Source organism: Pleurodeles waltl, chromosome 2_2, assembly GCF_031143425.1.
Source record: "Pleurodeles waltl isolate 20211129_DDA chromosome 2_2, aPleWal1.hap1.20221129, whole genome shotgun sequence".
Classification (NCBI taxonomy): Eukaryota; Metazoa; Chordata; class Amphibia; order Caudata; family Salamandridae; genus Pleurodeles; species Pleurodeles waltl.
In genome coordinates, this window is record NC_090439.1 from 1135158110 (window position 1) to 1135180732 (window position 22623).

Here is a 22623-nt window from a genome sequence, read left to right on the forward strand (position 1 = left end):
AGCTGTAGGAAAGAGAGAAAGCTGGATTAGGTAACTTCCATGTGTGAGAAAGGTGGAAAGAGTGAGAAAGAATGAGGCCTTACTGAAGCGCAGAGTTGGAGAGAGGCAAACTAGGAAAGATTGCTAGAAAGTGTGCAGAAAAAGAGACTGCTGGAAACAGTGGGGCCTATAGGATAAATAGCTGGAAAGAAGATGGGCTTAGAGGAAACACATCAGGGCCAGGTAAAATCCAGATACAAAGAGAGAATATCCTTTTCCAAAACAAAAGCTGCCAAGGAAAGCAAAATGCACTTGTAAGCGAAGTTGAAAAAAAAATAAGATTTCACCAAAAACAGAGTTTTATTAAAAAATATAAAGCGAGTGTCCAGGTTTACAAAGATTGTCCTGCTTTAAAGTGTGGAGCCCGAGAGAAATTAGGCACATTGTGCCCCAAACCTCAGTCTCATCTATTGGTGATGTCTGGGTCACAAAAGGTCCACACTCCAGGAGCAACATGAACCCCTCTCAGGGAGCAGGATGTATGGAGCATCATCAGGTCAGCGGCCACAGGATCAGGTGAAGAGTCGGATGGTTGCATCAGCACCAGAAGAGAAGAGCCAGGGCTGGGTGGGATGGAAGGTTACGTCGAGAACCCCCAGGTCACGCGTGATCTCGTGCCCCTTCAGCACCTTCACAGGAACAATGAGCGGGTTCTGCAGCAGGTCACTGGAAGACAAGACAGAACCAGAAGAGCATTATACATGTGCAATATACTGTTCTAGGACTTAACAACACTGCATAACTATGCAGCAAAATATTATTTTCTTACACCTTTGATATGTGGAATTGGATGGGTGGCAAATTCGCTTTTTCTGGAATTTGCTTCCACAGATACAAATCTATAGTGGAAACTCAGTGTGCCTCAGAACTGACACACGGTGTGTCACAGTGCCTCAGAACTGACTCACACTGTGTCACAGTGCCTCAAAACTGACTCACACTGTGTCAGAGTGCCTCAAAACTGACTCACACTGTGTCAGAGTGTCTCAGAACTGACTCACACTGTGTCAGAGTGCCTCAGAACTGACACAGGGTGTGTCACAGTGCCTCAGAACTGGCACAGAGTGTGTCAGAGTAACTCAGACCTGACACACAGAGTGTCAGGGTGCCTCGGAACTGACACACTGTCAGGGTGCCTCAGAACTGCCACACACTGCAGCTAGCCTGTCCCATCGAGGAGTGCACAGTTGAGGAGTGAGCACAGACATCAGCTCTGGCTGGGTGTCAAGCATTCAATGAATACTTCTAAAACCGGCTTCTCCAACGAGAAGCGCCTGAGCTACTGGCAGTTCTCCACACCAACCTCTAAGTAGCCTCCTGTGAGCAGCCCAGCCTACTAAACTAGACACTTTTGCTCGGTTGAATTCATATACTTATTCCAAACTGAATGGTGTGTTTTGAGATGAAAATGTGTGAATTTTCAAAACTCATAAGTTGAGGTTTAGAGAAAAATAGTTTAATTTTCAAACCAGTTTTAGAAGCTGACATCTGAGTGATAAATGAGAACACTTGGAAGTCTTATTTTAAGTCAATAATGACCTTTGCGCCACGAGCACTGTAACTATGGTCATTATATACTATTTAAAGACATTCCAAATAAACAAAGCCTTTCTGTACCGTGCTGGGAACTGTACGAAATGCACATAGATGACCACTGCGGACAATCTGGCATGAGGTGGCCACTAATATATCATATTGAGTAAATCAGACAAGATAATAACACTAATATTAGTAGCTCGGGATGATTTTCATTGAACAGTAGTAGCTCCTATTACAGAAAAGGATGGAGAAACCCGTACACCGGCTAGTTACCTGTCCGACTACACGTGCATTGGCCCCAGGATCCCCCTATTGCTTACAAAGGGGACTCCTGAAAGTCAAGCCTTTTGCTTTCCTCTACAGCTTGTCAGTCAGGGGGGTGGAGAGTCAGGTATCTGATGGCGATGTACTCCAGACAGTGGGGACTTGCACAGAGAAAGAGCGTTCCCCTCAAGGAGGGAGAGTGAACAGTGGAACTTCACTGCACTAGTCGCAAGCTGCTAGATAACATATGCCCGTATCAGGAAGTTAAGCTGCGGTCTGCTGCATTGTAAGTAATGCACAGAACCCTGAAAGAGGGAGCCCACTGGAGAGCTGTGTGTGATGGTGGACATGGTCCTGTTTGCCCAAGCATTCGATAGCCCACTGAGCAGCATTCAGAAGCCACTGGAGTCTTGCTGTCTGAGACTCAGGTAGGCCTGGGTAAGACACACTGCAGCAGTCTAGGCAAGCGATAATAGCTGCAACCAACTACAATGGCTTCTTTTTCCTGCTATAGGAGAGGAATAGATGGGTCTGGTTAGCTTACCTGCAGCAGCAGTTTAATAGGGCAAGAACATGGGGTTTGAGTGATACCTCAGCATTAAACGCAACTCCCAAGCTACTGACTATCTGCCAGCTGTAGTTAAGTTTAAAGATGTTTGGTGGGTTTTGAGAAAAAAATCTGAAATGGAAGAGAGCGGAGCTCCGTCACGCCGATTTGAGGTTGGAACCGTATGGACAATACGAAGTCCTGGTTCACCATTTAATAGACATTGTGGATTCCATGACATTTATTTTCAAAAGATTTTTGTGAAACATAGGAAAGTATACAAATTAACATTTGGATCGGTTTGGATGGTTTGATTTACTTTGAATGGAGGTTTGGTTTAATAAGTGTTGGGAGCATATTCATTAGTCCTGAAGAAGGTGGTGAAAGGACCCGAAAGACCACCGAAACACGTCAACGATATATGACATTACTGGACCTATAGGAGCAGGCCTATATCGGACAAGGATTGCTGACAGAAATCGATTGGCCTATATCTACCATAATTGGGACAGTTTAACCACAATAGATTATAGTAGATGTCTTTTGTTGTCTCCTGCATGTTGGATTTTACTGTTTATATGTGATTTTTATTAATATTTTTTTCTGTTTTGTGATTGTTATATTGGGTTTTAATGATATGGGTTTGTATTATTAAATTATTATCATTAGATTCCTTTACTTTGAGGTTGATCATTTGAGAGATTGATTATTTGAGTTTGTGTGGCGATTGCCTTTTTCCCCTTGGAGGAGCTTTATTGTTTCACTGGGTTTTGAGAAAACAACAAGGGTCTAACTTTAGAACCAAAAATGAAGTCCTCTGCTTTGACTCAGGTGAAGAAAGTTTCAGCTCAACAAAGTTTGTATCTCGGTAGAGCATCTGGGAAGAACCCAATGTAAATTTGAGTATCATTGAAAGAAGACTGAACAGACACAAGGTATCCTTTGAAAAGTTTGCAGAGTGGACGAAGATATGCTAAATTTGTGGATGATAACACCAACTTGTGTGGCATCTACGGTCTGGTCTATATATTTCCGAGAGGGACCAAGTCTCACCTGCTCCACTAGGTTCTCTTATCACACAGAGATTAGACCCAAACCATTCCCTAGGGGATTCCAAGATGGTAGACAACCGAAAATGTACTGGGGTGGGCCAGCATGTTGAAAGCCACTGAGGTGTGCAACACAGTTTCCGTCCCTTGTCTTGCTCAGACGCCTGAGAGAAAGGCAGAAAAGGCTGGAGTGGGCTTCCGTATGTTGTAGTAACTCTGGCTTCACAGCTTTGTTCCACGATTTGGCAATCAAAGGCAGGGTGGTGACGAGGCAGACACTAGCAGAGTTATATGGGCAAGAATTAGGCTTCTTGAGGAGTGGGTAATATAAAACCTTCCTTAAGGTTTTGGGCACCTGTGATTCCTAGATAACTGTATCAACTGAAGAGTGAGTTTAAGGAGCAAAGAGAGCGACGCGCTGTTTTAAAAGGGTCTCTGAGTGAATTAGGCTTAGGGTCAGTCAAGACAGAATCACTCTACCTCCATGGGTCTTACAATCTAGCTAGCTCTGGAGTTGATGTGTCTCTGGTAAGGGAACTCGCAGTTATTGCAACAGGCCGGTTAGCTGCTGCGACCAGCGCTTTCAGCAATTCTGAGTGGCTGACAATTATCCAATCAGCGACTGTGTCAGTGTTAGAACATTCTCTTTGGCTACTGAGCAGCCACTCACAGTAGCTACAGTAATCCTGCGCCTCCAAGAACCCTTTGAGCGGTCCAGCCAGTTGGAATACAGATCGTTTTCAAGTTTGTGAAAGGGTATGTGCCTCATTTTTAGAGCGCCTGCAGAGAGGATTGTGTCCGTTTTTTTTTCAAATAAGATTTGCGCAGAGGAAAACTAAAAAAAGAGCGGAATCAGCTCTTTTTACATTTTGATATATAATCCAGATCTGCTAACACACCTTCCTTAGAGCATCATTTCTTCTAGAAATTCAAGTCTGAGGCTGTCAGACAAGTCTCACCCATATTTTTCTTTTTGAAGCTTGGGTAACTTTGCAAAATTGGAAACCTTAATTAATATCTGCCTCATCTCCTGTGTCTACACTGAGGATAACTGAATGCCTCACCCATTTCTCCCCATTGCACTCTTTACATCTGTGTGATGCTAACACGATTGATTCTGTGATATTCACGCTCTCACTTCTCCACTGTGCTACTTTAGCAGCAGTGTCTTACTTGTTTCCGCGTCTTTACGCCTCCGCAGAATGTGAATGTGTCTTGGTCTCTCACTGTATTCATGGCACTGAGGTCTTTAATTCTTTGACCAATGTCCTCATCGCTGCTGGAACTCGCAGCTTGGGGGGGTTAAGAGCTGGGTCTACACTCTGCTTGCAGAGATTTGTTTATATTATATCCATTAAATCTACATAAATGTTTCTGCCACATTTTCTCCTTTTCTGCCTGTCCTTCCCCTCGCTGACTTCCTAGTTTTTTGCTTTTAAATCCTCTGCATGCAACTGTATAAAAGATTTTGTTTAAACTCAAACACACCACATTCATCACCTTTGGTACAAGTGCCAAGTGGCACAGCCAACCACATCCTCTCAGCAGGTCGACTTCACCTTTCCTGGGTGAAACCATTCTGCCTTGGAGCTGACCATTCTGTGGCTTCAAAATATTCCATTCATAAGACTCCCCTCCATGCAGTCAGGCCCACAGCTGCCCTCTACGCCATGGCGTTCACTGGTGTGAAGTGGGCGGCGCCATCCCCAGCAGATGGTCGAGCCAGGGTGCTGGTCAAGGCTCCTCCTCTCTAGTACCAGGGATGCAGCCCTTCTGCTAATCTGTTCCACACAAATCTTCAAGTAACTAGACTCGCATCTCAGATCCAGACTCTGTTACACCCCCAATTCCTGACACCCGTGCCCCTTCGATAAGGTACGTACTTGTACACCATGCCATGACACACGATGACAGTGCCGTCGTCCGAGCCAGAGGCGAACAGAGGATAGTGCTTGTGGAACGACACACCTCTCAGGGCCTTCCTATGATGCCTGCAAGGAGAAACGAAGAAAGAAGCAGACAGTGTTAGTAAACCAAGTGAGCCACCCTGGACTCGCACTGCCGGCTCCTGCCCCACCCAGGACTCGCACTGCCGGCTCCTGCCCCACCCAGGACTCGCACTGCCGGCTCCGGCCCCACCCAGGACTCGCACCGCCGGCTCCGGCCCCACCCAGGACTCGCACCGCCGGCTCCGGCCCCACCCAGGACTCGCACCGCCGGCTCCGGCCCCACCCAGGACTCGCACCGCCGGCTCCGGCCCCACCCAGGACTCGCACCGCCGGCTCCGGCCCCACCCAGGACTCGCACCGCCGGCTCCGGCCCCACCCAGGACTCGCACCGCCGGCTCCGGCCCCACCCAGGACTCGCACCGCCGGCTCCGGCCCCACCCAGGACTCGCACCGCCGGCTCCGGCCCCACCCAGGACTCGCACCGCCGGCTCCGGCCCCACCCAGGACTCGCACCGCCGGCTCCGGCCCCACCCAGGACTCGCACCGCCGGCTCCTGCCCCACCCAGGACTCACACTGCCGGCTCCTGCCCCACCCAGGACTCGCACTGCCGGCTCCTGCCCCACCCAGGACTCGCACCGCCGGCTCCTGCCCCACCCAGGACTCGCACCGCCGGCTCCTGCCCCACCCAGGACTCGCACTGCCGGCTCCTGCCCTACCCAGGACTCGAATATTTTCTTTTGAAGCAACTCTGGTCTGGCACTCACAACTGAAAGCTCTGGCACTGCCGTCTGGCAATCATTAGAGGCAGGGCACAGTGACAGAAGGGCACGGGTGGCAGCAGTGGCTGTGGAAGGACAAGTATGCAGTACTGGCAGTGAGAGGGTCAGGCAGCAGAAGTGCCAATGTGAGCGGAGTAGGAAGTACTGACAGTGGGAGGGGCATGGCAGGGGCACAAGAAGAGCACAGAGAATAGACTACTCTGGCACAGAGGAAACCATGGTGGGCAGATGAAGCACTGGATGGGGCGAGAGAGACAGCAATGACTGAAGCGAGAGGGACTGGTTGCTATTGCCAACATAAGGGCAGAGCAGGCAGCGGCAGCACAAGCACTTCTGGCAGTAAGAGATGGTTTGCGCACAGGGGTAGCAGGGTCAGGGACACAAGGTGTGGTGGCAATAAGTGTGAAGGCACCGAGGCTGAGGAAGGTGTCAGTGTATGAAAGGGGCAGAAGGAGCTGTTGTGGCAGCGGCTCTGAAAGTGGGGGCTGAGTCAAAGACGTAGTGGAAGGAATGACAGTCTGGTGTCAAGGCAAGGATGCCGCGGATGAGGGAAGAGCAGCAAAAGCAGCGGTGGTACTTCTGTGGTGGGAAAGCTCACCTGAGCACTTTGTAGGGCTTGGTCGAGAGATCCAGGTCGAACCAGGCAAGCTTGCTGTCATAACTGCCACAGATCAGGTTATCACCTGCGACAGAGGAAGGTTTGTTATTGCGAAGGTTGCAAGACTTCTGGTTCTCTAACACCAGCATCCATCACATGTGGCACAGCAACCAGTATTTCAGCAACATTGCCTCATGTTTAACCAAAACTACCTGGAACCGCACACGCCTGCCAGAGTACGAGAGCAAAGGCTGCTTTTGATGGAGAAAGGGGACAGGCGATCTCATGTTACAAATAAATTACATCAACTACCCAGGTCTGATAATGACCCCCCCCCCCCCTCCCACACACACACACACACACACACACACACACACACACAAACAAACCAAACACTTTGAAAAGCTAAACCAAGACAACGATAAAACATATAATATTGTTTTAAGGGTTGCAGCATTAGGGTATTATGTGAAAGCTCTGCTGAGGCAATGGCAGAGGTTGCCTCACACCTGGAGGCCAAAGCTTGGAACAACCTCCCCTGCACCTCAGGACCGCTGCCTCGCTCCGGAAATTCAAGAAAGGACTCAAGACCTGGCTGTTCAAATGAACACCACATAGCAGTTACCAACCACAGAGCCTTGAGACTCTCATGGGTGATATGCAGCGCTTTACAAATCCCGGATTTGTTAATGAGGTTGGATAGTCACCAACATGTATTCCCAACTTCAGTTCTAACAAGCTGAAGGCTTGATATAACTATCAGGTTCCCCACCCCTAGGTGACCCACCCCCCACCTGTAGACCCGGTCATTGCTGCGCCTCACCTCCAGGGTGGATGGCCATGCTGGACACCCACTTGCAGTTGGTCAGCAGCTTCTTGGTCAGCTCCTGCTTGAGCAGGTTGTAGACCCGGACGTAGCGCTGGGTGGCCACGAAGAAGAAGGGCCGGATGGGGTGGAAAAGCACACACTGCACCAGCCCCTTGCTCTTGCGGAAAGGGTTCTGGCTCCGCCGCTTGGTCACCTGGTGGATAAGCACCTGCATGTTCCCGTTGTCGGGGAGCACGCTGGCGAAGTAGTCTCCCTTCCCATGCCAGGTCACGTGCTTCACCGCCTGGAGAAGGATGGGAACGATGTGATGGTGTGAGATGAGAAGCAGAACATCAAAAAGCAAAGATGATTCTAACCATAATGAAGTTAATACTGTCAAACCCTTACAAGAGATGGCTGCCAGTTCCCACCCACTTCCAAGGGTGCCAGATCCCACCCACTTCCAAGGGTGCCAGATCCCATCCACTTCCAAGGGTGCCAGATTCCACTCCTGGGGATAGATAAGGTGCCCCTACAAAAGGGTTCTCGAATTCACATTTTCCAAGGGATATATGCATTACTCTTCCAAGGCTGGTATACTCCATAAAGACAAGTCTTGTGAGATACAGCAACAGTGCTTCACCTAGAGACAGCCACTCTAAGTCTTCACCCGGCAGCTGCGGTCCACAGTCCTCACCTAGTTGCCACTCTCGAGAGTTCTCCGCTTGTGGGAGCAAGCAAAATTCCCCTGTGGCAACAGCCCAATCCCTTCACTGTGCATTAGCAACCCTGTGGCCTTCATGTTGTTGGGGCTGAACCCCTCCAGTCAGCGACAATGGTCTATCGCATCCCTAAGGTGCAGGCCAATCCCTTAGAGTCCCTTAGCCTCTGAAAATAAGCAGAGTGTAATAGAGTGGCCACAAAGTTACCATATGTTAGGGTCCCTGCGCTTCAACCCTCTTCGGGCGACTGATGTTCAGGCATCAGCACATGCCCCACTGGGAGGGTGTGATCAGGGTGGCAGTGCACTGCGCAAACATTTAGAGGATGGAAGTAAGTGCTACATATAAAATACATCCACAGCAAAGGGGAAGGGCAGGTTGGAGGCAACAAGTGAGGCAAGTTTGGACTGTGGTGAAGCAGAGGACAGAGCGGCTGCAAAGGGCAGGGAGTGGAGGCTTTGTCAGACTCTACTGCAGTACAGAAAGCTATGGGTCCTGTCCCAAGTCACTCACCTTCTCATGCTTCACAGTCAGACGCACCCCCTTGTCGAAGGCGTCCCCCTCGGCAGCCAGCCACTGGACGGGCTGGAGGTAGGGCTCCTCGGGCTCCTGGAAGCCCGAGATCTGCTGGTCAGTGGCGCTGTAGAGAAGCTTGTCCCCCAGGGCCGGGTTCAGCAGCACGACGGAGCTCTCTCTGCAAGAAGAGGCAGGGTTAGGAGAAGCGGAGAGGGTGGCACTGGCCCTGCGCATAGCAGAGGAGGCGGAGAGGCGGTACCCACTCAGTGCACAACAGGATATACTTCATTTCAGTATTACCACCAGAAATAACCTACACAAAAAGGTGGCACAGAACCCGAGGGAGCTCTCCTCCTCGGACGAGGAAGTGTTAGGAGGTGCAGAAAGGGTGGCACGGGTCCACGCAGAGGTGGCGGAGAGGTGGTACCCACTCTGTGCATAATAGTACAGCCTTCATTTCAGTATTTCTAGACAAAACAGCAGCGCAACCCCCCCCTTTGCACATCGGGAACATGTGCAGCACAGACCACAGCAGTGCAAGCCTCCTTCGTACACCCGGAACATATGCAGCAGACCACAGCATTGCAAGCCTCCTTCACACACCAGGAACATGTGCAGCACAGACCACAGCATTGCAAGCCTCCTTCACACACCCGGAACAGGTGCAGCACAGACCACTGCAGCGCAAGCCTCCTTCACACACCAGGAACATGTGCAGCACAGACCGCAGCAGCGCAAGCCTCCTTCACACACCAGGAACATGTGCAGCACAGACCGCAGCAGCGCAAGCCTCCTTCACACACCAGGAACATGTGCAGCACAGACCGCAGCAGCGCAAGCCTCCTTCGCACACCAGGAACATGTGCAGCACAGACCACAGCATTGCAAGCCTCCTTCACACACCAGGAACATGTGCAGCACAGACCGCAGCAGCGCAAGCCTCCTTCGCACACCAGGAACATGTGCAGCACAGACCACAGCATTGCAAGCCTCCTTCACACACCAGGAACATGTGCAGCACAGACCGCAGCAGCGCAAGCCTCCTTCACACACCCGGAACAGGTGCAGCACAGACCACATCAGAGCAAGCCTCCTTCACACACCCGGAACATGTGCAGCACAGACCACTGCAGCGCAAGCCTCCTTCACACACCCGGAACATGTGCAGCACAGACCACTGCAGCGCAAGCCTCCTTCACACACCAGGAACATGTGCAGCACAGACCGCAGCAGCGCAAGCCTCCTTCGCACACCAGGAACATGTGCAGCACAGACCGCAGCAGCGCAAGCCTCCTTCGCACACCAGGAACATGTGCAGCACAGACCGCAGCAGCGCAAGCCTCCTTCGCACACCAGGAACATGTGCAGCACAGACCGCAGCAGCGCAAGCCTCCTTCGCACACCAGGAACAGGTGCAGCACAGACCACATCAGAGCAAGCCTCCTTCACACACCGGGAACATGTGCAGCACAGACCGCAGCAGCGCAAGCCTCCTTCACACACCGGGAACATGTGCAGCACAGACCGCAGCAGAGCAAGCCTCCTTCGCACACCGGGAACATGTGCAGCACAGACCGCAGCAGCGCAAGCCTCCTTAACACACCAGGAACATGTGCAGCACAGACCACAGCATTGCAAGCCTCCTTCACACACCGGGAACATGTGCAGCACAGACCACAGCAGCGCAAGCCTCCTTCGTACACCCGGAACATATGCAGCACAGACCACAGCATTGCAAGCCTCCTTCACACACCAGGAACATGTGCAGCACAGACCGCAGCAGAGCAAGCCTCCTTCGCACACCAGGAACATGTGCAGCACAGACCGCAGCAGCGCAAGCCTCCTTCACACACCGGGAACATGTGCAGCACAGACCGCAGCAGCGCAAGCTTCACACACCAGGAACATGTGCAGCACAGACCACTGCAGCGCAAGCCTCCTTCACACACCAGGAACATGTGCAGCACAGACCGCAGCAGCGCAAGCCTCCTTCGCACACCAGGAACATGTGCAGCACAGACCGCAGCAGAGCAAGCCTCCTTCGCACACCAGGAACATGTGCAGCACAGACCGCAGCAGCGCAAGCCTCCTTCGCACACCAGGAACATGTGCAGCACAGACCGCAGCAGCGCAAGCCTCCTTCGCACACCAGGAACAGGTGCAGCACAGACCACATCAGAGCAAGCCTCCTTCACACACCGGGAACATGTGCAGCACAGACCGCAGCAGCGCAAGCCTCCTTCACACACCGGGAACATGTGCAGCACAGACCGCAGCAGAGCAAGCCTCCTTCGCACACCGGGAACATGTGCAGCACAGACCGCAGCAGCGCAAGCCTCCTTCACACACCAGGAACATGTGCAGCACAGACCACAGCATTGCAAGCCTCCTTCACACACCGGGAACATGTGCAGCACAGACCACAGCAGTGCAAGCCTCCTTCGTACACCCGGAACATATGCAGCACAGACCACAGCATTGCAAGCCTCCTTCACACACCAGGAACATGTGCAGCACAGACCGCAGCAGAGCAAGCCTCCTTCGCACACCAGGAACATGTGCAGCACAGACCGCAGCAGCGCAAGCCTCCTTCACACACCGGGAACATGTGCAGCACAGACCGCAGCAGCGCAAGCTTCACACACCAGGAACGTGCAGCACAGACCACAGCAGCGCAAGCCTCCTTCACACACCGGGAACATGTGCAGCACAGACCACATCTGCTCATGCCTCCTTCACACACCGAGAACGTGCAGCACAGACCCCTCCGATCCGCCCAGCAGTCACTAGCCACCATTCAACGTATCTGGAAAACCACCGCCGGAGGAAGAACTTTCACTTATCTCGTAGCCAAGAGCTGAAACAACCTACACACGCACCTCACACAAAGCCCATCATTCACCATCTTCAGGAAGAACCTCAAGACATAGCTCTTCAAATGAGGCCCAGACCTACCACCAGCACCTTGAGACCTTCACAGGTGAGTAGTTGTGCTTTATAAAAACTGAGTGATCGACAGCAACGCATGCCCCCTTCACACGCTGGGAGCAGGTGCAGCAGGGCAAACCTCCTTCGCACACCGGGAACAGGTGCAGCACAGACCGCAGCTGAACAAGCTTCCTTGGAGCACACAGTCAGCACAGCACAGACCGCGGAAATGAAGTGCAAGCCTCCTTAGCAAGCACAGCAGACAGCAGCACTGCAAGGCTTCCTTTTACATTCAGCAGACACAGCAGTGTGGCTGTAGTGTTAAGCAGCTGTCAGTGCCCTGTGATACAGATTTTGGTAGGAAGGGAGAGGAGTTATTGGACTGACATTTACTTGTATTAAATATTGCTTTGAGGACCCGTTTTTTTTTTTTGGGGGGGGTCTCCCTTTTAGAGCTGCATGGCAGCACTCTATATCACACACGTCCTCCCTCCCAAGGGTGCAGGGCAGCCGACTGGGCGTCAGTGTGCGCTCTGTAAGCACGCCTGTTCGGACCCTACAAGCCAGAGTAAAGCTCTCTTCCTCCTGATTGGACACGAAGTACATCTGAAGATGCTGGTGACCCGGTGCTGGACGGTGCCTCCGCAGACCCAACACTTGCTCTGGGTGGGCGGGTTCTGCATATTCAGTCAAGGCTCTGGAAGCTATGCCGAGTCCTTCATTTTGCGAGTAGACTGACTGTTTTGCATACTTTTACAAAAGGTTCCCATGGTGCATCCATTAAAACGAAAGGCCAGTTTATGACTCGATCATGATAACCTTCAGGAAGACTGCTGATTTCTTGCCAACATTTGGTGGCCAAGAGGAGGCAGAGATTGAAGTTTTAAAGCCACCTACAGCCACAATGTTAAAGTGACATCACTACAAAGGGCATCACATGTTGCAGCAGGGTCATCAAGAGTTTGAAAAGGTTTTAACAAATCATCCCAACAATGAAGGATCTACATCTCCCGCCCCCCTCTAAAGCAGCCACCATCTACAGGGCCAGTTAGAGAGCCAGGCCGCTGAGATACTCGTCCAGAACCATCTCCCTCTGGGAGACATCACGCCCAAGGAGGCGCAATATCACCGGACTGGAGACGGAGATTGTAAGAAGGGATGGTAAATGGAAAGCAGGACTTAACCAACTGTGCATTAGGTCTTTGCACAAGGCTAGAACTAAGACAGGCCCACAATAGATTCAAAATCTGCTGGTGCCTAACCAACCTGCGCGGATGCTTCGATCATGCAAGCAGTCTCTCTGTGGAGCGCCTAGAGTCCATCTGGCGGGCATGGGAGACCGCCCTTCGAGTACCTATGCCCGAAGCTGCGGACTGACCTTCCAGAACCCCCTGTGAAGATGTACTTCCCTCACTGTTTGAAAAGAACTGAAGGCCTGGTTGTTTTAGGTATGGGGCTGCTTCATCCTAACTTGTCCTGCGTCGGGAAACACCCTTTGGGGTAAGTAGCTGAGCGCTTTAGAAGACGGAATAATAATTATAATATTATCGCATCCAGGATGTGGAACACCGTCCCATCGAGATCCGAGCCGTGCTGACCCTTCCACAATCCAGAAAGGAACTGAAGGCTCATTCCTTCCAGCTCCCTACATGACGTGAACTCACTTGTGCCTGCGGCGCTGTAAACAACCCTTGAACTTTCCCTTCTTTTAGGGCGACCAGATAATCGCAACAGAAAATCGGAACATTCAATGCACATACAAAAAGGAGTAAATACTGCGCGCAGCAGGGCCACAGAAGCACTTACAGGAGCGTCCAACTAAGGAGGGCCGAACCCACTCATGTGTGCAGGACAAGCAGCGTCTGAATTCAATTCACAAACTGAGAATCCTGCACGGCCCCGGCCCTCCCGGACGCAGGCGGGACGCTGCAGCGCCCAGGAAGTAGGGACGACTGGGGCAGCACAGATGAGACAGCTTAACCACACAGCTCCACGGGTTTCTAGCTTTATTCCCTTTTAAACACCTTTCAGTAGTCTGAGGAAGGAGAAATGGTGGAGGGGTTCACACTGTGTCCCTAACTGAGAATATCTACTATGTAAGGAACAAAAATAAATAAATAAAACCGCGCACCTTTCCTTGACTTGCCATCGCAAAGAAAGGTGTGATGTAAGCTGTATGATGACCCCCCTCATTATAATCGGAGGCAAAGAGCAGAGCCTTCGCAAGAAAAGTAAAGGGGGGGGGGGAGGGGTGTAAACATACACGAGCTCACCTGGCCCTCTCCAACCCCGGGGCGTGGACTTAGAACAGCGGCGAGTGTCGGTAGACCTGGGACATCTGGTCACCCCACCCCGGTTACTCTCTGCTGCTCCAGGGATGCGCGTGCACGCGCCCAGAGGCAGGAGACATGCCTAAGGTAAAGAAGCTAAGGTGGGATATACTGTTAGACAGTCGGGGAATACAGAGCGTCCTCCGCAGAATTGGCAACATCCGACCTCACAAGATGTCACCCACATGTAGAGACTGACAGCTACTCAGTGACGCTCTTCACCCAGCAGAGGTGCTCTCAACAAGGCCAGAGTGAGGTCTATAGGCGGCAGAGTGCGGGCCCTGGCAAGGCTCATCGGCCTCCTCCTGCTTATTTCAGCAGGCTACTGCGCATGTGCCAGAGTTGTGAGCACGTGCACAATCAGAATTATTACAAAGCAGGTTTTCGACAATTCACCACGGATATTTCTGAATAAGGACACAGTGGCTTGGATTTCTTGGTTGCTCCTCCTACCCAGCAGATGGCTTCTGGGCTGGGATTACAGTCAGTGATTCTGAGGGACATAAGCAGTCTGTGCAAGTCTGCGGCTCCTTCGCGACATCTCGAAGGTCTTCGCATTCTTATCCCGTCCTTGGACTGCTGTTCTTAGTTTGGGATAAGTAATTCTAACCTCCAGGCCCGTGGGTTTTCCTCACGTAGTGACAGAGTATTTTACACGATGTGTCACCTGTATCTAGGTGGATTGTTGCTGGAGGTTTCACTCAGTACTGTTTGGGGTAAGTGATTCCTAGCTCCAGGCCTTGTAGGGTTTCCTCATTGAGGGACACAGTATTTTACACTGTCTGTCACCTGTATTGGACCCGAGGTCCACTGTACTGGTTTTCAGGTTGGAACTCAGCTTTGAAATGAAATAGCCGCCATAAGACTGACTGGTCACAGTCAGTTTACCTACATTTGCTTTGTGCAGTCCTCTTTCTGCCCCGTGCTCCCTGAATGGTTTGAAAGGCTAATACAAGGATTTAGCCAAGGCTGGAAAAGAACATTGGTAGGCACATGGAATAATTCACGTGAAAATCAGAAACAGCCCAAACCGCAAGCATACATTTAGATTGGCTGTAAAATGAAGTGCACACTGCTAACAGCAGTAACTGTTCTAAGGGTTATCCCAAACCCATTTCCATCCATGATGAAAGCCTTTCACACAACATTTATCCCCTGCAAAGAATACATAAAACATCTGTAACCAAGGCCACCTGTCCACCAACTCCTAAATCCATTGTCCTCTTCTAAGTTTGAGTGGCATTTGGCCCCTCCTAGAGAGAGTGGAATAGGGGAGCAGTTTGTCTGGGCTCTGAGATTAGAGAGATTACAGGCACTATAATGAGCACCTACCATGACAGGTACATATCCAGGCCTTCTCCCTTCAGGCTACTAGGAAGATTACAGATGACCAAGGACACCATGCATACCACCCGGGAAACAAGAACTTCAATCATAAAGGACAAAGGATAAAGGGGTAAGTGTGGCGGTACGGTGACTAACCTCAGAGGAGACCTGTGATATCCCATTTTGGAGGCCACAGGCCCTCGGTATAGAGTCCTGTAATTCACAGGATTAAGGAGCAGCTGTTCCATCTTCCCTACCATGTTCGGCCTCAGTACTGAGTATCAGTCCTATCTTCGGACTCGTGCGTGGACACAACACAGACAGGGTGACGGCTGAAGACGTAGGGTGGATGCAGCTCCCTGGCTTCATGGTTTTTCGATGCACACATTTGTTGTCAGCCTTTCAAGGTTGACATCTGGTGTCTTCCTTGGGGATATCAGATTCAGAATTCTCACCTGGTTCTTTTCAGCTCATTCACCTGTTCTGGAAGTCGAGTCGCTGCCCTTCTTTAATATATTGTTGGTGTTTATATGTTTTGACCAAGATGATGGTATATCCTTTCAAGAGTCAAAATGTCCAAAATATTTGACCCAAGTCCTGTCAGATGGGGCACTGTGTTTCATTTCTGAACTTGAGTAATTCTTTTCCAGGGGCAATTTCGGGGGGGTAAATCATAATCGTATAGCTGAATTACTTGCTATTCCAAACTATTTTTAGAGCACACAAAATGGCATGAAAATCTAAACATTCAATTACTAGAGCCTGGCAACTGTTTTGCTGCTGAGACATATCGGTGGGCGTGGAGCAGTGAACATGGGGAAAAAAGTGTGAGGGGCAGGACACAAGACTGGTCAGATACCAGCACTAAATAATCACTTCTCCCCAACATCTCCACAAACGAAAAGATAGGTTTTATATCTAGTTCTATGCCCATCTCTACACAATTCACAGTAACGTGTCCTGGTGAGGCCCCCTCTCATTTCTAGCCTACCAATGTACGACTGCCTGACAGCCACCACTGAACTGGCAGCTGATGCCCACCATGTGCTTGCCAGCTCAAGCCCGTCACCCCTTACTACCAATGCTTCCCCGGGGACGGTCGGAAACTACCCACCTGTGACCCCTCGCAGAAATACCAACTACTCACTGGTAAATGACTGAATGAATAGTACCATTCCTGTGTGTTGGCATGAGAGCCAGCATCCCTCTAAGTTAATGGAGGTGCAGAGCCACAACACTTACACAGAAATGGCCACCAGGGAGACGGTGGGGTTGGGGTTCCACGCAACACTCTTCACAGCTCCCTCCACCTCTATGGTTTTCATACAGCGAGCTGTGCTCACCTCCCAGAACTTCACAGAGCAGTCATCGGAGCCTGAAAAACAAAAGATAAATTACATATGTTTTTACATTTGCTGTGCTAAGGCCACAATTCATGCATGAACCTACATGCAACAGAGGCCCAGAGCCACATCATCCCTCTCAGCCTAGTCTCCCAATTGGGGTTTTCTAATTAAGCAGAGTCCTGGGTGACAAATTTCAATAGGTCTCCTCAAAACTCCCATAAGTAGACTTGGGAGAGCCTCATCCTGTGAAGACTAGGACTCTTCCAGACCGCCCCTAGATTCCTGGCATGTCGGAGCCAGGAGACGCAGTAACATGAATACCACACACATCATTCCATCACAAGCTCCAATAACCAGGGCATCACTCATGTACAGCTCTCCGCTCCACCCCAGCAAGCTGCAACCCAAGTCCATGGCCTACTGCTTGGAGTCACAACAGCCTCTTCTCCATGACAGTCCAAGTCCAACGTAGGTGTTTACAAAAATGATCAAAACAAACCGAGCGACACCCATCCAGACTGACCGAGCGACACCCGAGTGACACTCATCCAGACTGACCGAGCGACACCCGAGTGACACTCATCCAGACTGACAGAGCGACACCCGAGTGACACTCATCCAGACTGACCGAGCGACACCCGAGTGACACTCATCCAGACTGACAGAGCGACACCCGAGTGACACTCATCCAGACTGACAGAGCGACACCCGAGTGACACTCATCCAGACTGACAGAGTGACACCCTTCCAAACACACCGACTAACACCCATCCAAACAGAGCGAGTAACACCCATCCAAACAGAGCGAGTAACACCCATCCAAACAGAGCGAGTAACACCCATCCAAACAGAGCGAGTAACACCCATCCAAACAGAGCGAGTAACACCCATCCAAACAGAGCGAGTAACACCCATCCAAACAGAGCGAGTAACAACTTACCAGATACCAGCCACTGCCCAGTCGGGGACACACTGATGCAGCGCACAAGATTGGTGTGCCCGCGGTAAACCTGAGGAAGAGAAAGATGCAATAAATGAGAGACCATCTCGCAATATAATCAAAAGGAAATGGTGTTGTCACTTGATTTATCACACATTAGATCTTAAAGCAAAATGTTGGGTTAGAGGGTGACAGGCATAAATTTACTAATGGTCGGTATAATGTTCTACTCGCTGTTGCCAGTGCTTGTGAAGGGTCCTGCCAACTGTCACTAATGCTACGAAAAACAGCCTAATTCCAAAAGCACCACCCGCTAAGCTCTAATACATACATTCAGGCAGTAAGTATCCCTGAAAATCACTGCTCAAAACAAATCTCTTTGAATTCTAAAAACCAACAATCATTTCCTTACTGAGAGATCACTGCAGACCCCATGGCAAGTAGGAAACACTAGAGCATTACTCCAGCAGCAACAATATTCTTAACCTGCAGCAGCAAGTGGAGAACTAAAACCACAGCTCAAATTATAGATGATGCAGAGATCGGAAGTTACTGCAAAGAAAAAGGTAAAATTGTAGGGAGCAGGGTAGTGGCAGATGCAAAACTGCCTTCTACCCGTGCAGGGAACAAACTCCATGGAAGACTACTGTGCCTATGTTCTGGCAGTACCAAGACTAGCAGGCACTGGCACATGATTAACAGTTGTGGGGTACAGGCTGCTTTACTTGCACCTCAAGTTGGGGCGGGTGCAGTATACGCAAGGGTGTAACACTTCCCTATGCAATGGAACCATAAAAAGATGGACTGCTCAACAGAGTAGAAGGTACAAAAGCTGCCTTCCAAGTCTCATCAACACTTGACCAACCTATGCAGAGGATACTGTAGATGGGCTGTTAGCGTATGGTTTTGATCCATAAACGCTTGCTGGAACAAGGAAGATATATTAATGCTTGTGTCTTAAGGTGAGACTGGTTTGGGCAGCTCAGCCTGAGGCCAGAGACTGTGTGACATCATGACTAAGAGGGGGGAGCTAAGGACTAGGCACATGAACAAGGATGTTAGCAGTGGACAATAATGCACCCACCATCACATCACCATGGCAGAAGAGGTCTTAAGCCCAGCAACAAGTACCTGATTGGCTGAAAGACAGAGTCAAATACATAAGCCAATGTGATATAATCAGATGACTGCGATAAACATGGGACCAGAGATCTGAGATTATTATGTAATGCTTGACACCAAGAGAATAAACTAAGCTCTGAGCCAGCTGTAACTGAGCCCCCACTGGACCTCAACCCAAAAAAAGTATGTGCCACACCATATTTAAGTGGCTGGTTGTTTAAATCCTGCCACCTCCTCCCTTCCAACTACCTGGGAGAATCAGATGAACCAGTTATTTACCTTCATACTGTTGTTTCTCTGTAGGTGCAGAATCCCAGACTGGATCTGGAATTTCCTTCACGCAAGAAAGGGCCAGTGGCTCCGGGTGACACTGTGCAACCCCAGTTGCATCTAAGTGAGTCTCCGCAAGAAGTGAAGCAGTGGGTCCTGTCTCCAGTGCCAAGGGTGTGGGGACATCTGCTCCACCAAGTATTAAAGCGCTTCGGAAAGGCCAAGAACACAATGTGGTGGAAACAAGTGAATCTGAGTAGGTTTCCACAGGTCCCGGTCTATGATAGCAGTCCGGGTCGGTGATGATTAGTCTATAGGAGAAGCTCTGAAGTACAGTTTTGCCGAACTGTAATTTTACATCGCCATGAGCATCCTAACATCAGTGCTGCGAGAAAGAATGCAGAGAACCACGGCAAGACAGCAAATCAAATAAACTGGAACTCCTCTACGGAGGGCTGAGGTTGTAGATTTGCCCTTTGCCGAGTGGTCTGTAAAGCTATATTGGTGGATCTTCATCCTCCAGTTCATAGAACGTACTGGTGCGTAGGGAGAGCCAAATAAACATGTTTCATTACTGCTGGAAGTAATATAAACCCTTAGTAGACTACAAACCGGTTGCCATCTACCTGGGAATCCTTTATTCTGTACACAAAACGAATGATAGCCCTCTGTGGCCTAATCAGTGTAACTTCTCCTCATTCTTGGTTTGATGAAAAGGGACAAAAATAGCAACAGCAAAGGAAATGGAAACTTGAACTGACCTGTTCAAACTACGACTAACCTCACAGTGCGAATCTGGAGCCTGGTAAACGGGAGCGATGCTCGCCAGCTCTCCTTACCGAAGTGACTGTTTAAAAACATGAGCACAAGTCAGGAGTATCTGAGGACCAGGATGCATAGGCTTAAAAGGGAAGCCTATAAGTAAGGATAATACTAGGTTAGATCACTCGGAGGAACCGTCAAAGGCATTTGTAGAAATTTGTTTTGAAAGCCTTTTAAAGACCTTGACACTATTGGGCGTGGGGCCGGGAAACCATGATCTGCACAATGTAAGTGGTATGAAATCACTGATCAGAAAAATTACAAATGGACTGCAATCAATGATCTGTAGAGGACCAGCAGGCTGAAATCAATGATCTGTAGAGGACCAGCAGGCTGAAATCAATGATCTGTAGAGGACCAGCAGGCTGAAATCAATGATCTGTAGAGGACCAGCAGGCTGAAATCAATGATGATCTGTAGAGGATCAGCAGGCCGAAATCAATGATCTGTAGATCATAAGGAGATCATAAGCAGGCTGAAATCAGTGACCAATAGATCATAAGCAGGCTGATATTAATGGTCTGTAGACCATAAGCGGGCATATAAGTGGATGGAAATGGAAATCAGTTATCACAGCAATATAAGTAATTTCATATAAGAGCCAAGTGTCTATTCACTATATCTTATGCTCAGTCTTTTGTATACTGACATAACGGCAAAGTAAGATGCTGTCATGACAAGTCGCTGCACATTTAGAGAAGCATTTAGAACAGGCCACAGATCACCCTTGTGCAGGGGCTTCAAGCTGAAATAGAATCCTCTAACTGCACCGAAGGCCAAGCAGAACTAAATAAAGCTAATCACTTACATGTCAAATAATCCATTGACACAAACTCGTTACTGCCCGGGCAAGCGCAGCACTCTTAGGAGCCGCAGCGAGCAAGGGCTTTAGTGAGAGTTGTTCTCATACTGAAGTATTTGGAGCTGGTCATGTAGCACCCATAATGCTCCTTGGCAGCATGCAAATACATGTAAAGGGAAGCAAGGCTAATGATACAAAATATTCTCAAAATAGATCTGCAACTTCAAAAAACAGGGCAGTTACAGCTTTGCTTAACCATCTGCGCAATGTTTAGGAACAAGTTTGTATGCCATCTCTATAAGGCATCATTTAATAAAACACCTTGGACGTGAATCTGTTTCTGCATCTAACTTGCCACATTTCTGCAAAACGTAGCCTTCCCTTCCCTGCAGCGGCTCCCACTCACCGTTGTTGCCAGTGGGGTAGGTGACCCGCCCTCAAGTTGAGATGCTTACTAACCTCCTTCTACAAACCATTGCTCCCTCGTCCATTAACACATCCATCTCCTTGCCTTGAAATCGTATGAGAAAGCCCTTCAGTGCCAATGGCAAGGTGACAAGACCATAAAACCATTGATGACAACCTTCTGCAACGGAGCTCCTCAGCCTGGGAGACAGATTCACCAACTGCGGCCAAATGGGCTTGAAAAGCTCCAGCTTAACATGCCTGAGGAGACACTACACTGCAGTAACCACCGAAGGACACTTTTTTTGTTGCATATTTTGTGCTTCTCTAACTTTGAGCTCGTGGGTTTCCCCGTCTTTCAGAGGCGGTCTCTGTGCCTTGAACATCACTTGTACACCGGGAGCGCCGCCTGCGGCCAGGAGGGCGCTTTCTCTGTATAGCTCATTGCTTCGGTGTTTCCCCGTCCTACTTCGAGCCACAGCACACGCCCTCCCATCACGCTCTGAGGTCTCCAACAAAAGTGGAGCACTGTCCTCGAGTCAATACCGCCGCAATACCCCCACTCCCCCCGCCCCCCGCCCCCCGCCGCGGGTATCTTCACAAACAGCCCCTCTGCCTTGCAGCTGCGGCTTGTGCTGGTGAGGGGTAGCTATGGGTTTCCTGCCTGGGCAGTATTTTTAGGTATGTAATCCCCGTGAAGGAAACGAACCCCACAGCACTGAGCGCAGAAGCTCGAGGGCCGGCGGCTTCAGGATGCTATAGCGCCTAGCGCCATCCCATCAACAGTGCCCTCCGGCCACCAGGAGGGACTGACAATACTGAGGCTTCAGGACCACCCGGGGCAGAAAGGACCGCTCCCTGCATTAATACCACTGGACAGTCACTCTGCTGCCAGCCAGGCGCGGATCACTCTCGCGGTCCTTCCACCACCTGGGATCTGCAGAGAGGAGATTTCTGCAGACCCCTCGGCCCCCAGTGACCCCGAGACATCAGGACGTGCACCGCCGCCACCTGGGCTGCGAGGGGGCTTACTGGAACTAGCAGGGAGTTGCACACCGTCCTGTGAGCATCAGTCCCGGCGGAGGGAGTCATGCACTCCGTCCTGTGAGCATCAGTCCCGCAGAGGGAGCCTTGCACTCCGTCCTGTGAGCATCAGTCCCTGCAGAGGGAGTCTTGCACTCCGTCCTGTGAGCATCAGTCCCGCAGAGGGAGCCTTGCACTCCGTCCTGTGAGCACCAGTCCCTGCAGAGGGAGTCTTGCACTCCGTCCTGTGAGCACCAGTCCCTGCAGAGGGAGTCTTGCACTCCGTGCTGTGAGCATCAGTCCCTGCGGAGGGAGTCTTGCACTCCGTGCTGTGAGCATCAGTCCCTGCGGAGGGAGTCTTGCACTCCGTGCTGTGAGCATCAGTCCCTGCGGAGGGAGTCTTGCACTCCGTGCTGTGAGCATCAGTCCCTGCGGAGGGAGTCTTGCACTCCGTCCTGTGAGCATCAGTCCCTGCGGAGGGAGTCTTGCACACCGTCC

The 22623-nt window shown here is 50.5% G+C and overlaps 1 protein-coding gene across 1 annotated transcript in view; it reads right to left on the reverse strand.

Moving 5' to 3' along the window:
• Nucleotides 1–320: 320 nt before the first annotated feature.
• The window catches only part of BOP1 (BOP1 ribosomal biogenesis factor), a 319190-nt gene continuing 296887 nt past the window's right edge, over nt 321–22623 (reverse strand). The window contains exons 10-16 of the mRNA XM_069221018.1: nt 17682–17751; nt 16638–16770; nt 8809–8989; nt 7589–7877; nt 6766–6850; nt 5322–5429; nt 321–705 (exon numbers count right to left, since the gene is read on the reverse strand). Coding sequence (XP_069077119.1) covers nt 552–705; nt 5322–5429; nt 6766–6850; nt 7589–7877; nt 8809–8989; nt 16638–16770; nt 17682–17751 — 1020 coding nt within the window. The 3' untranslated portion in view covers nt 321–551. The remainder of the gene's footprint in view (nt 706–5321; nt 5430–6765; nt 6851–7588; nt 7878–8808; nt 8990–16637; nt 16771–17681; nt 17752–22623) is intronic.